The 19,399-nt window shown below is 47.3% G+C and overlaps 1 protein-coding gene across 1 annotated transcript in view; it reads right to left on the bottom strand.

Annotated features, from left to right (window-relative positions):
• Positions 1-297: 297 nt before the first annotated feature.
• TMEM266 (transmembrane protein 266) overlaps positions 298-19,399 on the bottom strand; it is a 101,447-nt gene continuing 82,345 nt past the window's right edge. Inside the window, exons 9-10 of the mRNA XM_060260066.1 lie at positions 5,743-5,805; positions 298-1,655 (exon numbers count right to left, since the gene is read on the bottom strand). Of these exons, the coding sequence (XP_060116049.1) occupies positions 1,039-1,655; positions 5,743-5,805 (680 nt within the window). The 3' untranslated portion in view covers positions 298-1,038. The remainder of the gene's footprint in view (positions 1,656-5,742; positions 5,806-19,399) is intronic.

The following is a 19,399-nucleotide window of genomic DNA, read 5'->3' as shown; positions in this document are numbered from 1 at the left end:
CAGTTCTGTGGTTAGAAAAACGAGACGTTTAGAAATTTAATTATTTTTTTTAATTAAAACTGTAGCTGCAAAACGTCCATTTTCACTTTGTTGTCCCAGAGGCGACAACTTTTTTATGTTTTATTTTGTCAAAATATTTTTTTCTCCCCAAAGTTCATGCCAAAAATTAAAAAGAGATCACGCTTTTTAATTTCTTTGATCTGCATCATTCAAAGTGCTCCTTGAAAAAGTGGTTTTTGTTTTGTTTTTTTCCTCCCTAGGAAGAACAAAAATAATTACCATATTTATACAAAGGGGTTTTTGTTAAGCCGTCATGTACAAAGGAAAAACCGTAAGAAATCGTAGAAGGAGAGTAGTATATATCTGCTTGTATTGTACCCTGCTGAAACCTCACCTGATAGAAGATTGTCCAGAGTTCCATAAAAATTGTGGGATTCGGTGTATGAGTTTTGTCTTTTAAAAAACACGTTAAGAATCTATACATCTTTGAGGTCATCACTGAGAGCCAGTTTGGTGTAGTGGTTAAGTGTGCGGAATCTTATCTGGGAGAAACGGGTTTGATTCCCTGCTCCTCCACTTGCAGCTGCTGGAATGGCCTTGGGTCAGCCATAGCTCTCGCAGGAGTTGTCCTTGAAAGGGCAGCTTCTGGGAGAGCTCTCTCAGCCCCACCCACCTCACAGGGTGTCTGTTGTGAGGGGAGAAGATATAGGAGATTGTAAGCCGCTCTGAGTCTCTGATTCAGAGAGAAGGGCGGGGTATAAATCTGCAGTCTTCTTCTTCTTAACCGAGTGGTTCCCCCTGCCACCTCGGACAGGGATGAAGCCCAAGGACTTCAGAAATGTCAAGTTCTGTTTCTTCTTTTTTTTTCTCGTGCTAGCTCTCACAACTCATGCATTTTTTAAAAAAAAATGATTACTCGACTGGTTCCAATCCACGCAAGATACCCACCCAAGGATGGTTCAGAGGGCCCCTTAAGAGCTTTAGAGTGTCCCCCTTAAGAAACATCTCCCCCCTCCCCCCCTTTTCGTGGCAAAAGGACTATGAATCTGGGATCCTGTTTAGTTTTTGCTCTTTGGATTCCAAAGACGTGTACTTGTCATCAATGACTGGGGCGCTTTGTTGGAAGTGAATCACTGGCTTTATCTGAAAGACCCCGAAGCTTTCTTGGTTCTTCTTGTTGTAAATATTCATGCGGTGTTCCAGTTCAGGGCTGGCTTTGGGAGACCCAGCTGGACTGGGCAGTTTGAGATTGACTGGGTCCAGTCCTTTTTGTGTCAAGCAAGAATCTTCGGACAGAGACGACAGCAGTTCCTGAACCACAGTGCTGTTCACCCGGTGGGTGGAAGAATCCACCTGGTTGCGCTTCGCTTCATTGCGGGCCCTCTCCAGGGGGCAGTACTCGGACGACTCTTCTCGGGTGGTGCTGCAGTCGGTAGAAGAGCCGAACGTCTGGCTGCTGTCACTCTGCGCTCTGGTGACGGAGCTGTCTGTGGACCTGGAGGCACTGCCGGAGGTGACGCTGGTGGAAGTCCCGTTGCTTCCAACGATCTTCATCGGCACTTCCACTGTGAAGAGGTCCGAGGAGATGTTGGGCTGGTGCACATCGATGGCCGCGGTGGTGATCACACAGACGGCTGGTTCGGGGACGCCGCTGTCTGCATGGGGAAACAGCAAACAATGCCAGTGTTCAGGGGTGGAATTCCAGCAGGAGCTCCTTTGCATATTAGGCCACACACCCCTGATGTAGCCAATCCTCCAAGAGCTTACAAAAAAGAGCCTTGTAAGCTCTTGGAGGATTGGCTACATCAGGGTGTGTGTGGCTTAACATGCAAAGGAGCTCCTGCTAGAATTTCACCCCTGCCAGTGTTACAACAGGGGCTTCCAACGTGGTGCCCATGCGCACCATGGTGCCTGCCAATACTTCCTTGGGTGCCTGACAAGCTTTTCAAGAAAATGGGTAGGGGAATAAAATGATAAAGTCCAGAAGGATGAAGAGACGGAACTGAGCAACACATACTTGCAATGTTTATGCTTACAATGACCCAAGGTAAGAAATGTTGGAATGGTCAGGGATGAAAATACAATTGTATGTAGACCACACCAAAACAAATGGATACAAGTAATTTGTACATAACAAACTAGAGATCTGTTCCAACAACTTTATAGACAGAAAAATGTTATTAGTTATAATTTATTAGACGAAACTGAGGATTATAAATGACAGTTTTTCTCTGATTTTTATGCTTTTGTTGATCAAAACATGACTGCTTATGTATAAATGGAATCTTCCAAGAAGCATCGCAGATGGTAGCTCATTGAACCTAGCTTGCGTTGCCAAGGGGCCCTTAGGCAGGTGAGATATTCTGCCCTTTACCCTGGAGGTAAAAAACCCAAAAGCAAGGGTGAACATCTGCCTTTAGCAAAGCTTTCGAGACCTGCAATTCAATATCAACCAATCTTTGTCTAATCAACAAGAAAGCTGATTTTCGGTATATAGAAATAGATCTCCAATATTAATCCTGATTGAATTGATTTGGTCCTCTGTGTGGCAGAGCCACACAGAGAACTGAGACTCCATTAACAAGTGAGCAATAAGACTACCATCATCTGTTCTAAAAAGCATGTACAACCAAAATTTAATGGCCATAGTCCATGCTCTCATTTCAAGGAGTCTTTGATTTGTTTCTAGGCAGATGGCCGCATATGGCATGCATGTGGGAAGGCCCAATATCTTCCGTAGGAAACTTGATTGAATTCTCTCAACATCCTTATTGAGGGCCATAATCCAAATGGGAGCTCCATAGAGCAATCCTGCAGTGATTTTATGGTTAAATACTTTGATTGCTGCAGGAACAAATTGATTACCTTTAGTGAAGTAGAAGCGGGTGAGTGCTGCTACTTTACATTTAGTAACTTTATTTCCTTTCTGTGTGGTACCCAACTGGCTCTATAGTTAAAATGAATTCCAAGGTAATGGAAGCTTTTGACCTGTTCAATCTGATTACCTCTTATACTCCAATTTAGGGGTTTCCAAGCCTCTGTGAAGACCATGATTTTTGATTTCTCACAATTCAGCAGCAATTGATTTAGTTCACAGTGATCACTTAATGTAAGAGCCACATAGAATAAACATCAGATGTTTGAGAGCTGCAAGGCATGAATGTCAGGAAGGAAGGAAAATAGATGGGGAGGGGGAGAGGTGGAAAGAAAGCAACTTTAACTTAAAATGCTTTCTCTAAGCTGCCAGCTGGCTTGGCTTGAATAAGAGATTTAAAGAGAAAAATGCCCTCTCCAAGCCAGCAGATCGGGCAGTGGAGCCTTCGAGAGCCACACAATATGTGTGAAAGAGCCACATGTGGCTCCTGAGCCAGTTTGGCCACCCTTGGTCTGGACTTTCCTTACGGTGCAGTTCTTCACCCTTCAGGCTTTCCTTCTTCCCAAGAGGTGTGAGGAGGGAGGTTAAGAGAAGCAAGGGGAGAAATTGGCAGCCTGAGCCCAAAATAGGGTATGGATTGGGATTCCTGCCCTCCCCCATCAGTTATTCCAGATCTAACCCCGTGCTACAGCTGCCAACCTTCAGGTGGCATGTGGAAATTCCCCACTATTACAGTTGATCTCCAGGCAACCAAGACCAGTTCTCCTGGGGGAAATGGCTATTTTGGAGGGGAGACTCTATCATGGCTTGGGAGCCACATGCGGCTCTTTCACACATATTGCGTGGCTCTCAAAGCCCCCATTGCCCTGTCAGCTGACTTGGAAAAGGCATTTCTCTCTTTAAATCACTTCTCCAAGCCAAACCTGTCAGTAGCTTGGAGAATGCATTTAAAGTTAAAGTTACTTTCTCTCCCCCCTCCCCCGATCTATTTGCCTTCCTTCCTTACAGCTCTCAAAACATCTGACATTCATGTCTTGTAGCACTTAAACAATGTTTCCTCTAAGCTGCAGAGTCTTGCGAGCAAAAATTCTACTTTGTGAGCTACTGGCATTAAAGCTGTGAGCTGCTGCATGAATTATTGTGCTCTGGGGTCATCCTTCCTGAGCTAAGACAAAAATGTGTGAGCTGGAGGCTAAAAATCTGTGAGCTAGCTCACGCTAACTCAGCATAGAGGGAACACTGCTCTCAAACATGTGATGTTTATTCTATGTGACTCTTTGGCCACCCCTGCTGAGGTCCCCAGGCCTCCTCCCATATCTCCAGATATCTCCCAGCTCAGAGCTGGCATGCCCAGAATTGTAATTCCTCCCTGACTCTCAATATGTAACTGTGGGAATGGGGTACCTCTGGAAACTGTTCTGCTTCCTAAACCCAGCATTCACAAAAAATGCAAGAAAGCACGCTTTAGAAATGTAACCAAGTTACGTCGCTCTCTTTGGAAATCAGACATTCCACTTCCTTAGAGGAGGTTCCAGCTAAAAACCAGGTAAGCTGTTTTGAGTGCCTGAATTTTATGGGGGGGGGGGGGAGAAGAGGGAAAACCCCAAAGCAAAAACAAAGAAGATTGAGCACTTTAGCTTGAAATGCACTAGAGGATATGCTCATTTCAGAATGATACTTGTTGATCCTTTAGAGACCGTAAGGGTAACCTGGAAGGGGGAGGGGGGGGGGGAAGGAAGATCCATTTGAAGGATGACCCAGTGACCGCTGCTCTAACATCAGACTTCCCTTGTGCCAAGTTACTCCATCCTTTGCTTAGCCGGTTTAACCCTTCTAAAAGGTTCTCAGCGTGAGGCCCTCTTACACTGACTTCTCCCTTCCCCCTACGGACAGGCATTTGTTTTCAGATTCCTGGGACAAGTGGTTCAGACTCTGCTGTGCACGGAATCTTACAATAACGGCTGTCGTCAGGGGGATGCCTGGCTTGTTCTCAGAAACTGCGATCTGAAAAACTGGTCCTGGAGCGAGCAAACTTAATACTAAATGAAGAGGGGATCCCCGTGAGTACATACGGAATGCTTTCCCCTCACTACAAACGAGGCTCTGACCTGGAAGGCCCAGGCGAGCCCAACCTTGTCAGATCTCAGAAGCCAAGTACGGTCGGGCCCTGGTTGGTACTTGGAGAGGAGACCACCGAGGAAGTTCAGGGCTGCCGTGCCCAGCAGGCAATGGCAAACCACTTCTGAATGCCTCTTGCTTTGAAAACTCCAAGGGGTCACCAGAAGTCACAGAGTCATAGAGTTGGAAGGGACCTCTAGGGTCATCTAGCCTAACCCCCTGCACAATGCAGGAAACTCACAAATACTTCCCCCAAAATTCACAGGATCTGCATTGCTGCCATCTAGCCTCTGTTTAAAAACCTCTAAGGAAGGAGAGCCCACCACCTCCCGAGGAAGCCTGCTCCACTAAGGAACCGCTCTAATGATCAGGAAGTTCTTCCTAATCTTGAGCTGGAAACTCTTTTGATTTAATTTCAACCTATTGGTTCTGGTGCTACCTTCTGGGGCCACAAAAAACAATTCCACACCATCCTCTATATGACGGCCCTTCAAGTACTTGAAGATGGTGATCATATCACCTCTCAGCCGTCAGCTGTGACTTGATGGCAGAAACAAACAAACAAAAATTGGGGTACAATTTACAGGCAAATGTGAGGTTTGCATATTCTAGTTTCAGAGATCAGGCTTCCCACAGAGATCAGCCTTTGACGTCTTGGCGCTTCATAGTCTGAGGTTAATATTCCGTCTCATCCTGCACAATTCAGGACACCAAATGGGCACACGTGAATTCTTGTCAATGCAACTTACCACTGCTGGGCTCGTGGTAGTATTGACTGATGTAGTTGTTCATGTCGTCTTTGACCATAGCTTCTGTGGACATAAAAATTATGTGGTTAAGAGTCACATAACTTAAATCAGGGATTCTGTCACTTTAGACACTCGTGGAAGGGGTTGATTTATCAATCTCATTGTAGACTGCCCCATTTTATGCACCGTTATGCCCTGGACTGTTTTGCTGTTTTTATTGATTTGGATTTTTTAAAACTGATATTGATTTGGATTGACTTTATTTAGATTGTTTTTATTGGTATGGCTCTTTCATTGTTTCTACTGGGTTGTTTTTTTATTGCTGTGAACTGCCTCAAGCAGGCTCAGAGATGAGGCATACAATTTTTCTGAACAAAGACCAGTATACCTTTTTCCACTGGAGAAACTTAGCATGGAAAAGAAGGGAGACACGACATAGGAAGGAGAGCGAAGACTTGCTTTCTGCTGCTTCAAGAGCAAGGCTTTGATTTTATGGGCAATAAGTTACAGAGGAAAGAAGTTTTCAGCTGAAAATCGGATGAGGCTTCTTAATGGTAAGAGTGGCTTGATGACACAGTCTACGACCCAGGAGGAAGGGACTCTCCTTTGGCTAGACAACTTCAGACAGAGGCCGGACAGCTATCTGTCGGGACTGTTCTCATAAACAGCTTTAAAAGGGGATTAGATTCACAGGGGATAAGTCCATCGATGGTGACTGAGGGGAACCTCCACATTCAGAGGCACTAAGCCTCTGAATCCCAGAGCCAGGAGACAACATCAGGAGAAGGCCTCAGCCTCTCTGCCCTGTTGTTGGATCAGGTTTGCCACTGCATGAGACAGGATCCTGGGTGAGATGGGTCACTGGTCTGATCCAGCACGCTCTTCTTATCAGAGGAAGGCTTTGGCTTCTAAACCCTGTTGTTGGCCACTGTGCGCGTCAGGATGCTAGACTACTGGCCTGATCCAGCAGGGCTCTTATGGATGCTTTGAATTTTCTGCTTTGCAGTGGACCAGAGGGCTTCAAAAGGCCTCTTCTAGTTTCAGAAAGTCTGCAGAATGGCTAGATCTGAGTCCAGTAACACCTCAGAGAGCAATAAATCTGACAAAGGGAGCTTCGACAAAAACTTACCCCCTGAAAATCTTGCTAGTTACTAAGGTACCACTGGACTCAAATTGAGCCATGCCAAATCTAGGCTTTTCTGCTTCTGTGGTTTTCTGAAGCAGCATGAAGATTTACCTCAGGATGGCAAAATGAAAAGTTACCTCAGATTTTTTGGGGGGTTTTTTTTTTGAAAGCTTCAGAAGAAAGAGGGTGCGGCAGGAACACCCAAACCCAAAAGTAATCTGATCTGCCCACTTTGTGGCAGATCGCATGTCTTAAAAGCATCCTCTCTTTTTAAGTGCTATTAAAAAAGAAAAACACACCACACTGCGGGGGGTGAGGGGGGAAAACCACACACAGAGATGCAACTCTTCTCGCTTATTCCTTCGAGCCAGATTCCCCACACACCCCTTGGGTCTCTCTGGCTACAGCCCCTTTTTTCACAGCACATTGTGGTTTGCAGGTGGAAAGAAACAGATGTTTTCTGTGGCATGCTTTTCTCCGCTCAACAAGGCCCAAACCACTGAGGCACTCTGTACCTGAAATAGCCGCCGCGCTCCTCAGATGGCAATCTAACCTGACACTGAAAGGGAACATGGCTGCCTTCCTGGTTTCGTTGGCTCTTAAAAGCTTTTTTGGCCTCTGCTGATCTTTAAATGCCTGCAGTCAGAGGTGTGCTTTCTGCTAATGTCGGAGTTTAGAAAAGAAGCCTCGGTGTAGCTCAAGGCAATACTGCTGGATTAGGAGTACATTGCAATGCTTTTTAGCTATCCGCTGTTAAAACACACTCCGTTTCGGTCATACATAATTGATACCATAAATGCCATGTACCCATCGCGGTATACTGGTACTTAAGACCGTATTCCAGAGACGGTCAGGAGCGTTCACGTGCCATGCATGTCCGACTGTGTATCTTAGCCAAAGCAAGGAAAGGTTGGATATGATATAGACGATATGAAGGAGCTCTCAGGTTTCAAGACCCAGCTGGATATAAATCTCATGCTACTTTTTGCAAAAGGGAGAATTGTTTGGAATGGAGAATTTGGAAAAAAATAAGAGGCTAAAAGGAAGGGCAACAATTCCAGAGGGTAACCACGTCGAGTCTCTTGCAGATGTCAAGTGAAACCTGTCATTAAGGTGACAACGGATGACAATGCTACTGCTGGGGTGGATCCAACCATCCTGAAAGTAGCTGCTGTCCACCCCAGGGAGCCTCCCTCCAAAGGCTGGTTCCAAGTTTTGGAGGGCCCTAGTTGAAGAGTGTCTGGAAGCCCCTGCTCTACCTCCACCCGTCAGGCCCCCTTGCTCATGGCTCCCTTCCCATCCACCCATTCACGTGCTCTTCACCTTCCCACATCTACATGCCAGCCCTCCCACCTGCCATGCTGGTCAGCCTGGGAGTGCCACAATTAGCCAGTGCTGGGCAGCAGGTTCAATAGGGCTGCCAAGTCCAATTCAAGAAATATCTGGGGACTTCGGGAGTGGAGCCAGGAGACTTTGAGGGTGGAGCCTGGACAAGCATAACTGAACTCCAAAGGGAGTCCTGGCCATCACATTTCAAGGGACCGCATACCTTTGAAATGCCTTCCCTCCATTAGAAATAATGAAGGATAGGGGCACCTTCTTTGGGGGCTCAGAGAATTGGACCTCCTGGTCCAATCTTTTTGAAACTTGGAGAGTGTTTTGAGGAGAGGCGTCAAGATGCTATGTTGAAAATTTGGTGCCTCTACCTCAAAAAGCAGCCCTTCCCGAGCCCAATACCCATGGATCAATTCTCCATTATACCCTATGGGTATCGGTCTCCCTAGGGAATAATGGAGTGCCCAGCAGACATTTCCCTCCCACTTCCATTCCATGAATATTAGTAGCAAAGCACGAATGTGGGAGCAGGCAGGCAAAGGGCAGATGGTGAGACTGGGGGCAGTGGGACGCTACCTTGGAATCCTGGCCCCTAGCAGCTCCCCCAGAATGCTGGTACTGGCTCTGCTTCCCTCTACCCAGCAGAAGAGCCCCTTAAGCTGGTGAAAGACTGCTTAAAATGGAGGAATTCTGTGGGGTCGCCATAAGCCGACTGCAACTTGGCAGCATAAAAACTGACACACAAACACACACACACAAAATACATAAATCCCAGACATCGCATGAACATATGAAACTACCTTTTACTGATTCAGACCCTTGGTCCATCAAAGTCAGTATTGTCTACCAGTGTTCCCTCTAAGCTGAGTCAGTGGGAGTTAGCTCACAGATTCTTAGCCTCCAGCTCACACATTTTTGTCTTAGCTCAGGAAGGATGACTCCAGAGCACACTAATTTATGCAGTCGCTCACAACTTTAATGCCAGGAGCTCACAAAGTAGAATTTTTGCTCACAAAACTCTGCAGCTTAGATGGAACATTTGCTGCCTACTCAGACTCACAGTGGCTCTCCAAGGCCTCAGGCAGAGGTCTTACATCACCTCCTGCCTGGCCCTTTTAGCTGGAGATGCTGGTGATTGAACCTGGGATCTTCTGCGTGCGAAGCAGATGCTCTGCCATTGAGCCACAGCTCCTCCCTTCATCCAACATATATACGGTAACAGGAAGAGGCCATCAGCCAAACAGCAAATCAGCATTTGATATTTCCAGCAGAGGTTTTTTTGTGTGTGTGCTCTCCTAAAGGCCAACAAAATTACATTACATCCCTACTCTGGCAAGCCATCAGAAAGTACAGGAGCAATGACAGAGCACAATATACTTCTCGCATAAGGTATTTCAAACCATCCTCATGGAAAGAAATAGCTAAGAGGGACAGGTGAGAAGCTCTGAATATGGGTTCCTACCGGCAGGGATGGAATTCTAGCAGGCGCTCCTTTGCATATTAGGCCACACACCCCTGATGTAGCCAATCCTCCAAGAGCTTACAAGGCTCTTTTTTGTAAGCTCTTGGAGGATAGGGTACATCAGGGGTGTGTGGCCTAATATGCAAAGGAACTCCTGCTAGAATTCCACCCCTGCCTACCAGGGAGAGAAAGACCTTCAAAATACATGGGCCTCAGGTCATGAAGGAGTTTAAAAGAACCAGCATCTTGAAATGAACCTGAAGCAAACAAATGAGTTTGAAATTGCTTCCAGAATCAGTTTAACACATTCTTAACTCCCAGTACTTGTCAAGAGACAGTGGTATTCCATGCTAGCTGTGGCTTTTTGATAACCTTCCAGGGCAGCTCTAAAACAGAGGTCTTTACAGCAGCCAAGCAGGGAAGTTTCAGAACTATGGATCAGCCAAGGCTGTGAAGGCAGGATAACTTCTGAATTGAAAAGGCATTCTTGCTACTGCCTCCACCTGTCACAGGCTCAGTGATGGACCTGCTTCAGGGTAAGCATTTTCAAGTCAGGGGTGGTCAAACTTGCTTAGTGTAAGAGCCACACAGAATAAATGTCAGATGGTTGAGAGCTGCAAGAAATGAACGACAGATATTTGAGAGGAAGGAAGGAAGGTAGATGGGGAGGTGGAGGTGGAAAGAAAGGAACTTTAAATGCATTCTCCAGCTGGTTTTTCTTGCAGAACCAATTTAAAGGGGGAAAAACCTTCTCCAAGCCAGCTGACGGGGTGGTGGGGGCTTCGAGAGCCACATAATGTGTGCGAAAGAGCCGCATGTGGCTCCTGAGCCGCCGTTTGGCCACCCCTGCAAGAAGTATATATTATGCATGAAATCAGTTTGGAGCCCAGCACGGCTTCTACAGAACACTAAGTCACAGATATTTAAAAAAGCCAATCTTCATGCCAACATGCAAAAAAAATCCTATTCATAAGATTTCTGAGATATGATGATTGGGTTTGTTTTTTAAATTGTTACACGGAAGGGGGGAGGAAATGGTACAACAACTCATGAGAATACTAGAGCATCAAAAGTAAACTGTATTACATTACATGGAGAGTCAATGCAAGGGCAAAGCCCCAGAGGGCATTTACAGCCAACAAATGCACCCTAATTGGAGTACGGACTGGGCAGCCTTCCCTACCTGAAAAACAGCAGGTAGTTATACATCACCCTGTAGTTATATACAGGGCTTTTTTTGAGCAGGAACGCACAGGGACACAGTTCCGGCTGGCTTGGCGTCAGCGCTGTGGCCTAACATGCAAATGAGTTCCTGCTGGACTTTTTCTACAAAAAAGCCACGTGAAACAATGGTGACATCAGAGGGTGTGGCCTAATATGCATATGAGTTCCTGCTGGGCTTTTTCCTACCAAAAAAGCCCTGGCTATATAAAAAGCACCTTGTCATTTATAGAAATGTTGAGTAGATCCAAATAAAGCCAGTGTGGCTTCTTCTTTTCAGGCTATGCCGGGTTTTGCAAACTGAGATGAGTAAGCTAAAGCAAGGGGGGGGGGGAGGTTCCTCATCCTTTTGGAGCCTGGGAACATCTTTGTAATTCTGAGACGGGGTGGTGTGCACAACTACAAAATGGCTGCTGCAGAAGGTGGAGCCAAACCACAAAATGTCAGAGAGTGAGGTCATGCATAACTCTAGCAGCAACTCTTCAATATTTCAGGCAGAAGTTCTGTTTTAACAGGCTGCCTTTTATAACAAATGTACTGCTTAAAAATATTTTCTTGCGTACACATGGCTTATTTTCAGTCATGCAAGTTAAAGATCCTAGAGCTGTAATGGAGGCTGCTGTCAAAGCAACTTTTAAAAAATTTGGCCAGCCAATCAGTCAAAAACCCTGCTAGCGAAGGGCCCCACCACCTTCTAAAAGCACTTGGCACCCGCAGGCACCACACTGGGACCCTGAGCTAAAGTCACACCTTTGCAAAGTTGCACCTTTACAAAGATGACAAAACCATCTGTTCCAGCGAAGGAATACAAGTGAAGACCAATGTTCCCTCTAAGCTTCAGTCTTGTGAGCAAAAATTCTACTTTGTGAGCTACTGGCATTAAAGTTGTGAGTTACTGCATAAATTAGTGTGCTCTGGGGTCATCCTTCCTGAGCTAAGACAAAAATGTGTGTGCTGCAGTCTAAAAATCTGTGAGCTAGCTCACGCTAACTCAGCTTAGAGGGAACACTGGTGAAGACCAGTTTTTCTTCACATACACTGAAATATTCAGATGATAAAATTAGGGGGCGTGAAGTCTCTCTTCTAAGTCTGAAGATGACAATATAATCTCCCTCTTCTCTCTCTCTCTCTCGGCTTGGCTTCGCGAACGAAGATTTAAGAAGGGTGCAATAGTCCACGTTTGCTGCAGGCTCGCTGGTGGCTGACAAGACCAATGTGGGACAGGCAGGTCCGGCCACAGCGGCTGCAGGGAAAAGTCTGATTTAGGGTTGGTCCTGTAGCAGTGCGATTCTTCCTCAATCTCCTTTTGTCCTCAAGACCAGCTATGCGTGCGTTCTCAAAGGAAGAGACAGCCTGGTGGATGGTGTGCCTCCATGCTTTGCGATCTGAGGCTAGGTCAGACCACTGGTGATGGTTGATGTGACAGGTGCTAAGGGATTTCTTCAAGGAGTCCTTGTACCTCTTCTTTGGTGCCCCTCTATTTCGATGGCCGGTGGAGAGTTCGCCATACAGGGCAATCTTGGGAAGGCGGTGGTTTTCCATCCTAGAAATATGCCCTGCCCAGCGCAGCTGCGTCTTCAACAGCAGTGCCTCGATGCTGGTAACCTCTGCCCGCTTGAGGACTTCAGTGTTGGTCACAAAGTCACTCCAGTGGATGTTGAGGATGGTGCGAAGGCAGCGCTGATGAAAGCGCTCAAGGAGTCGCAGGTGATGACGGTATAAAACCCACGATTCGGAGCCATAGATGAGGGTTGTCATCACAACCGCTTTGTAAACATTGATCTTTGTGCCTTTTTTCAGATGCTTGTTGCTCCACACTCTTTTGTGCAGTCGGCCAAATGCACGGTTTGCCTTTGCCAGCCTGTTGTCAATCTCCTTGTCGATCTTGGCATCTGAGGAGATGATGCACCCCAGGTAGCTGAACTGCTGGACTGTCTTCAGAACTGATTCACCCACAGTGATGCAGGGAGGGTGATAATCTTCCTGGGGTGCAGGCTGGTGGAGAACTTCTGTCTTCTTCAGACTAACTTCTAGGCCGAATAGCTTGGCAGCCTCTGCAAAGCAGGACGTCATATGCTGCAGAGCTGATACCGAGTGGGAGACGAGTGCAGCATCATCAGCAAACAGTAGCTCTCGGATGAGTTTTTCCATTGTCTTGGAGTGTGCCTTTAGTCGCCTCAGGTTGAACAGGCTGCCATCGGTGCGATAGCGGATGTAGACACCATCGTCCTCATCTAGATCTACTGCGGCTCTTTGAAGCATCATGCTAAAGAAGATCGTAAAGAGAGTTGGCGCGAGAACGCAGCCTTGCTTTACACCTGTGCCTATTGGGAAGGGCTCCGAGAGGTCGTTGCAGTGTCTGACTTGGCCTCGCTGGTCTTCGTGTAGCTGGATGATCATGCTGAGGAACCTTGGGGGACATCCTAAACGTTCCAAGATTTGCCACAGGCCTTTCCTGCTAACGGTATCGAAAGCTTTGGTAAGGTCGACAAAAGTCACATACAGACCCTTGTTCTGTTCCCTGCATTTCTCTTGGAGCTGCCTGAGAACAAATACCATGTCGGTGGTGCTCCTGTTAGCTCTGAAGCCGCACTGGCTCTCTGGGAGGAGTTCTTCTGCAATGGTGGGCACCAGTCTGTTCAGGAGTATTCTGGCAAGGATTTTGCCTGCGATGGAGAGCAGGGTTATCCCCCGGTAGTTGGAGCAGTCTGACTTTTCCCCTTTGTTCTTGTATAGGGTGATGATGATTGCATCGCGAAAGTCCTGTGGTAATTTGCCTTGCTCCCAGCAGGTGACAAGTACTTTGTGAAGTGAGCTATGTAGTACTGTGCCCCCATGCTTCCAGATCTCTGGTGGAATTCCATCAACTCCTGCTGCCTTGCCACTTTTCAGTTGCTTGATGGCTTTAACAGTCTCTTCTAGGGTGGGGATCTCATCCAACTCTGTTTTCACCGGTTGAAGTGGGGTGAGGTGGATTGCTGAATCTTGAACTACGCGGTTGGCACTGAAGAGAACCTGAAAATACTCCGACCACCGGTTCAGTATGGATGCCTTGTCTGTGAGGAGCACTTGGCCGTCTGCACTATGCAAGGGACTCTGAGCCTGATATGATGGACCATATACTGCCTTCAGGGCTTCGTAGAACCCTCTTAAATCACCAGTGTCTGCACACAGCTGGGTTCTCTCTGCGAGCTTGGTCCACCACTCGTTCTGAATGTCTCGAAGCTTGCGCTGGAGGTTGCTACATGCAGCGCGAAAGGTTGCTTTTTTCCCAGGACAGGAGGGCTGAGCAAGATGTGCTTGGTAGGCAGATCTCTTTTTTGCCAGTAATTCTTGGATCTCTTGATTGTTCTCATCAAACCAGTCCTTGTTCTTCCTTGTGGAGAACCCGAGGACTTCTTCAGAGATCTGCAGGACGGTAGTTTTTAGGTGTTCCCAGAGTGCTTCTGGAGAAGGGTCTGTGGGGCAACTGAGGTCCTCAATTCTTGACTGGAGTTTTGCCTGGAAGGCAGCTTTAACTTCGGCTGACTGAAGGCTGCCAACCTGAAACTTCCTCCGAGGGATACCTCCTCTCCTGGGTGTGGGTTTAAAGTGAAGACGGAGATTGCAGCGTACAAGACGATGATCCGTATGACATTCTGCGCTGGGCATTACTCGGGTGTGTAAGACATCTCGAAGGTCTCTCTGGCGCACCAGAATGTAGTCGATAAGGTGCCAATGCTTGGACCGTGGGTGCATCCAGGTTGTCTTCAGACTGTTCTTCTGCTGGAAGATAGTGTTGGTGATGGTGAGCTGGTGCTCCATGCAGAATTCTAGCAGGAGGCGCCCGTTGTCATTGCAGTTGCCAATGCCGTGTTTGCCAAGTACTCCTTTCCAGGCTTCCGAGTCTTTACCTACTCTGGCATTGAAGTCGCCAAGGATGATCACCTTGTCCTCTGTAGGGGTCTTCCGTACGAGGTTGCGTAGATCAGCATAGAACTTGTTCTTTTCTGCAGGATCTGCTTGAAGGGTTGGGGCATACACACTGAAGAGTGTTGCATGCTGCTTGTTTTGAAGTGGGAGGCGCATGGACATGATGCGATCTGAGTGACCGGTTGGAAGGTTTTCGAGTTTGGAGGCAATGGAGTTCCTGACCATGAAGCCAACGCCAGAAAGGCGGCTCTCAGCCTTTGACTTACCTGACCAGTAGAGGGTATAGCCAGCACCGTGTTCTTGAAGACTACCTTCCTCAGGGAAACGGACCTCACTGAGAGCTGCTATGTCGATATTCAACCTGAGAAGTTCGTGGGCAACTAGAGCAGAGCGTCGTTCAGGGCGACCACTGCCTACTGTGTCAAGCATGGTTCTGATGTTCCAACATGCAAGCTTTAGTCTTTGCACACTTTGTGAGGCAGGTGCATGCCTTTTCTTTGTTGTTATTTTTCGACCGCAAGTAAGGATGCCCGTTGACCGCGGCTAGCCAACTGGGGTGGGGGAGACGAGCTTTGTTTAGGCCACCTTTTCTAGGCCCCTCTCCGTGTGGAGCAAGCAGTGCTGTCCCTAGATAAGGCTGCTTGGTCGTTCAGGGTGCTGCCGAAAGATGCTTTCGTCTCCGGGTTAGCATCAGGCGACCAATATCCTGAACCGCCTACATGCAGGATCGGGACTGCGGCTTCCAGTGGCACCTTCCACCTGCCGTTTCGCCCCTTGCCTATCGCTGCAGGACTTGATGCGTTGTGGGTTGTGTGTGTGGATATGCCCTTCAGGCCTGCGCAGAGGAATTTTTTAGGTGAAGCGCAGTGTGCGCGGTACTGGCTCCACCCTTTCACCTGGGGGTCATCTGCCATGGCCCAGTAAGCCGGGACGCCGGCAGTGAGTCCTCCAGGTGGTAGGTGTTACATTAACGAGCTCTATCTGCCCGGGTTTGATGTTAGAGTTTTCCTTCTCTTAGGCTGACGAGGTTGGTGGGCCCAGCCTGCCCATCCGGTTATACCGCCGGACAATTCGGTCGCACCATGACGTAGCAAAATCTGTGAAAACGGGGGGGACCAGCGAGAAGGTGTTGCTACGGATGCAGTAATGCAGGAGAGGCCATTGCAGTGACCATCTGCCAGGCATAGCCAGACAGTGACCACGCGGCGTTCACTACACCGGGAGAGGAGAGGCTATGTATTGCGCATGCACTTTCCCTGGGGGGGTAGGATTCCCAGAGGGAGCCCACCCCCCACCACCCCCAATCTCCCTCTTCTAGTCCTATAAAATATTAGTGCTTTGATACCATCTTTCAAGTCCAGATTCCATTGGCTCTTCATAACAGCCTTAAATATTTCACTGATTCTGCACCAGCCATCCTGTGCCGGAGGTATTACTTAGTGTGTCTTCATGGGTTTTGAGTTTTCCACTGTCAAAAGAACACTACAGTCAAATGCATTTTCGCTTCAGTTTCATAAAAGATTGTGCCTGTTCCCCTTGAATCCGGTCTGCTAAAACTGAATTTTCTACACAAGGAAGCTATTCTTCCTTTGCAGCGAGCTTTCTGAGGGACTCCCTACTCCATCGGGTTTGTGCCTCAGCAATCCTGAACACACTGGCTCAAATTCCACCACCACCTGGCAGATTTGGCAGGGGCTCCTTCTCTTTATTAAAGAGTGAGGGTCTTTTCTCTCTCTGAGACTAAGGAAAGTACAATAAATTATACAAATATGTACAGTTTCTCAATCCTTCCTATGCAGTCTAGAGCCATAGCATCTATAGGACTACCTCTGCCCAGATGTTCCTACCTGTGATATCCGGTTGAGATTGTGTTCTGCTTATTCACACTGACAGATGTCAGATAAGTGCACAACAGGCCTTTTCCAGCTCTTCTGCCCAGACTGTGGAATGCTTTCCCTTCAAAGGCTCATCTCCTCCATATCCTTTGCCTTCCAAGATCCTGAATTTATTTTAGGCGGCTTCTGGGGGATGAACAAACTGTTCTCCACACTGCTTGCTTTTATTTCTTTTACCTACCTTGATATTATCTATTCTGAAGAAGAACTGCAGATTTATACCCCACCCTTCTCTCTGAATCGGAGACTCAGAGCGGCTTACAATCTCCTATATCTTCCTCTCCCACAACAGACACCCTGTGAGGTGAGTGGGGCTGGAGAGGGCTCTCGCAGCAGCTGCCCTTTCAAGGACAACCTCTGCCAGAGCTATGGCTGACTCAAGGCCATTCCAGCAGCTGCAAGTGGAGGAGTGGGGAATCAAATCTGGTTCTCCCAGATAAGAGTTCACACACTTAACCACTACACCAAACTGGCTCTGGAAGGAAGGAAGAAAGGAAGGAGAAGATGATATTGGATTTATATCCCGCCCTCCACTCCGAATCTCAGAATCTCAAAGCTGCTCACAATCTCCTTTATCTTCCTCCCCCACAACAGACACCCTGTGAGGTAGGTGGGGCTGAGAGAGCTCTCCCAGAAGCTGCCCTTTCAAGGACAACCTGTCAGAGCTCTGGCTGAGCCAAGGTCATTCCAGCCGCTGCAAGTGGAGGAGTGGAGAATCAAATCCTGTTCTCCCAGATAAGAGTCCGCACACTTAACCACTAACACCAAACTGTATTTTATTTATTTATTTTAAATAAATAAAATACAGCTTTGGTACTAGGATGATCTGAGTTTAGGGCTGGTCGGATTTCCCAGCCAACAGCAGGGGAGGTGGCCAGATCCAAGTTGGGAAACTCTCCAGGAGATTTTGGGATGGAGCCTGGGGAGGAGAGGGACCTCAGAAGGATACACCTCTAAAGCATCCATTTTCTCCAGGGTAACTGATGTCTTTAGTCTGGAGATGTGCTGTAATTCCAAAGATCTCCAGGACCTACCTGGAAGCTGAAATCCCAGTTACCGGCTGTGATCACACATACCAAATAACGCACTTTCAATGCACTTTCAAACTGGATTTTGCCAGTTCACACAGTAAAATCCAGTTGGAAAGTGCATTGGTAGTGGACTGAAAGTGCATTATTTAGTATGTGTGATCACAGCCTGTGTTATCTTATTTCAGTATGCTCAGTTTTGCAATAACTGTACTTCTCAGGTATTATGCAGAAAGGTGGGCTAAAAAGATTCAAATTTTAAGTTCTTTGTGCAAGAAAAATCCAAAGAGCACATTTAGTCAGGTACAAAGGAGCACACTGACAACAAAAGTATGGTCGTAATGGCTGCTAGCCTTTTTTTGTTACGTTAGCCCAAAAGAATCCTTTTAACATCAACCATATTAAAATACAAATTCAGAATTCACTGAGGAAAAGGTCCACACAGGTTTTCGCTGGAAGCAAACTTTCTTTAATTGCTGGCGCAGATCTCCCTCGTTAAGGAAAGAGTTGTCACCGCTGCGTTGGCTTTGGATAAAGTACAGCCTAACATCACTCTCGACGCCTCATTTTGTCTGCCTTATCATGACTTCCATTTAATAAGTTAACCATCTGTCTCTAGAGAGAATGTAATTACCCGCAGAAAGAGTCCCCGCGACTAGGTATAAAACAGTCCTAATTGTTTTAATGGAAGGACAGACAATGCTGTGTGACTGTAGGAGCCAAGGAAAAAACGGGGGGTAGGCAGCAGAACATACCTAAAGTGAATTAAACCTTCTATCACTTAGTTCTAGAATGCCCCACAAAAAGAAAGTTAATTTGAAATGTTAAAAAAAAATACCTCAGAATCTTCTATTTTACCTAACCTGGATGTTTACTGGATCTACATCTTTAAGAGCCAGGTTGGTGTAGTGGTTAAGTGCGCAGACTCTTATCTGGGAGAAACGGGTTTGATTCCCCACTCCTCCACTTGCAGCTGCTGGAATGGCCTTGGGTCAGCCAGAGCTCTAAGTGTGCAGACTCTTATCTGGGAGAACCGAGTTTGATTCCCCACTCCTCCACTTGCACCTGCTGGAATGGCCTTGGGTCAGCCAGAGCTCTAAATGTGCAAACTCTTATCTGGGAGAACCGAGTTTGATTCCCCACACCTCTACTTGCACCTGCTGGAATGGCCTTGGGTCAGCCATAGCTCTAAGTGTGCAGACTCTTATCTGGGGAAACTGGGTTGGATTCCCCTCTCCTCCACTTGCAGCTGCTGGAATGGCCTTGGGTCAGCCATAGCTCTAAGTGTGCAGACTCTTATCTGGAAGAACTGGGTTGGATTCCCCTTTCCTCCACTTGCAGCTGCTGGAATGGCCTTGGGTCAGCCATAGTTCTAAGTGTGCAGACTCTTATCTGGGAGAACTGGGTTGGATTCCCCTCTCCTCCACTTGCAGCTGCTGGAATGGCCTTGGGTCAGCCATAGCTCTAAGTGTGCAGACTCTTATCTGGGAGAACCGGGTTTGATTCCCTACTCCTCCATTTGCAGCTGCTGGAATGGCATTGGGTCAGCCATAACTCTTGCAGACCTGTCCTTGAAAGGGCAGCTTCTGAGAGAGCTCTCTCAGCCCCATCCACCTCACAGGGTGTCTGTTGTGTGTGGGGGGGGGAGGTAAAGAAAATTGTGAGCTACTCTGAGATT

The sequence above is a fragment of the Heteronotia binoei genome, chromosome 19, assembly GCF_032191835.1.
Source record: "Heteronotia binoei isolate CCM8104 ecotype False Entrance Well chromosome 19, APGP_CSIRO_Hbin_v1, whole genome shotgun sequence".
Taxonomy (NCBI): domain Eukaryota; kingdom Metazoa; phylum Chordata; class Lepidosauria; order Squamata; family Gekkonidae; genus Heteronotia; species Heteronotia binoei.
The sequence above is the reverse complement of the archived record's forward strand: the minus strand, read 5'-3'. Positions and strand labels throughout refer to the sequence as shown.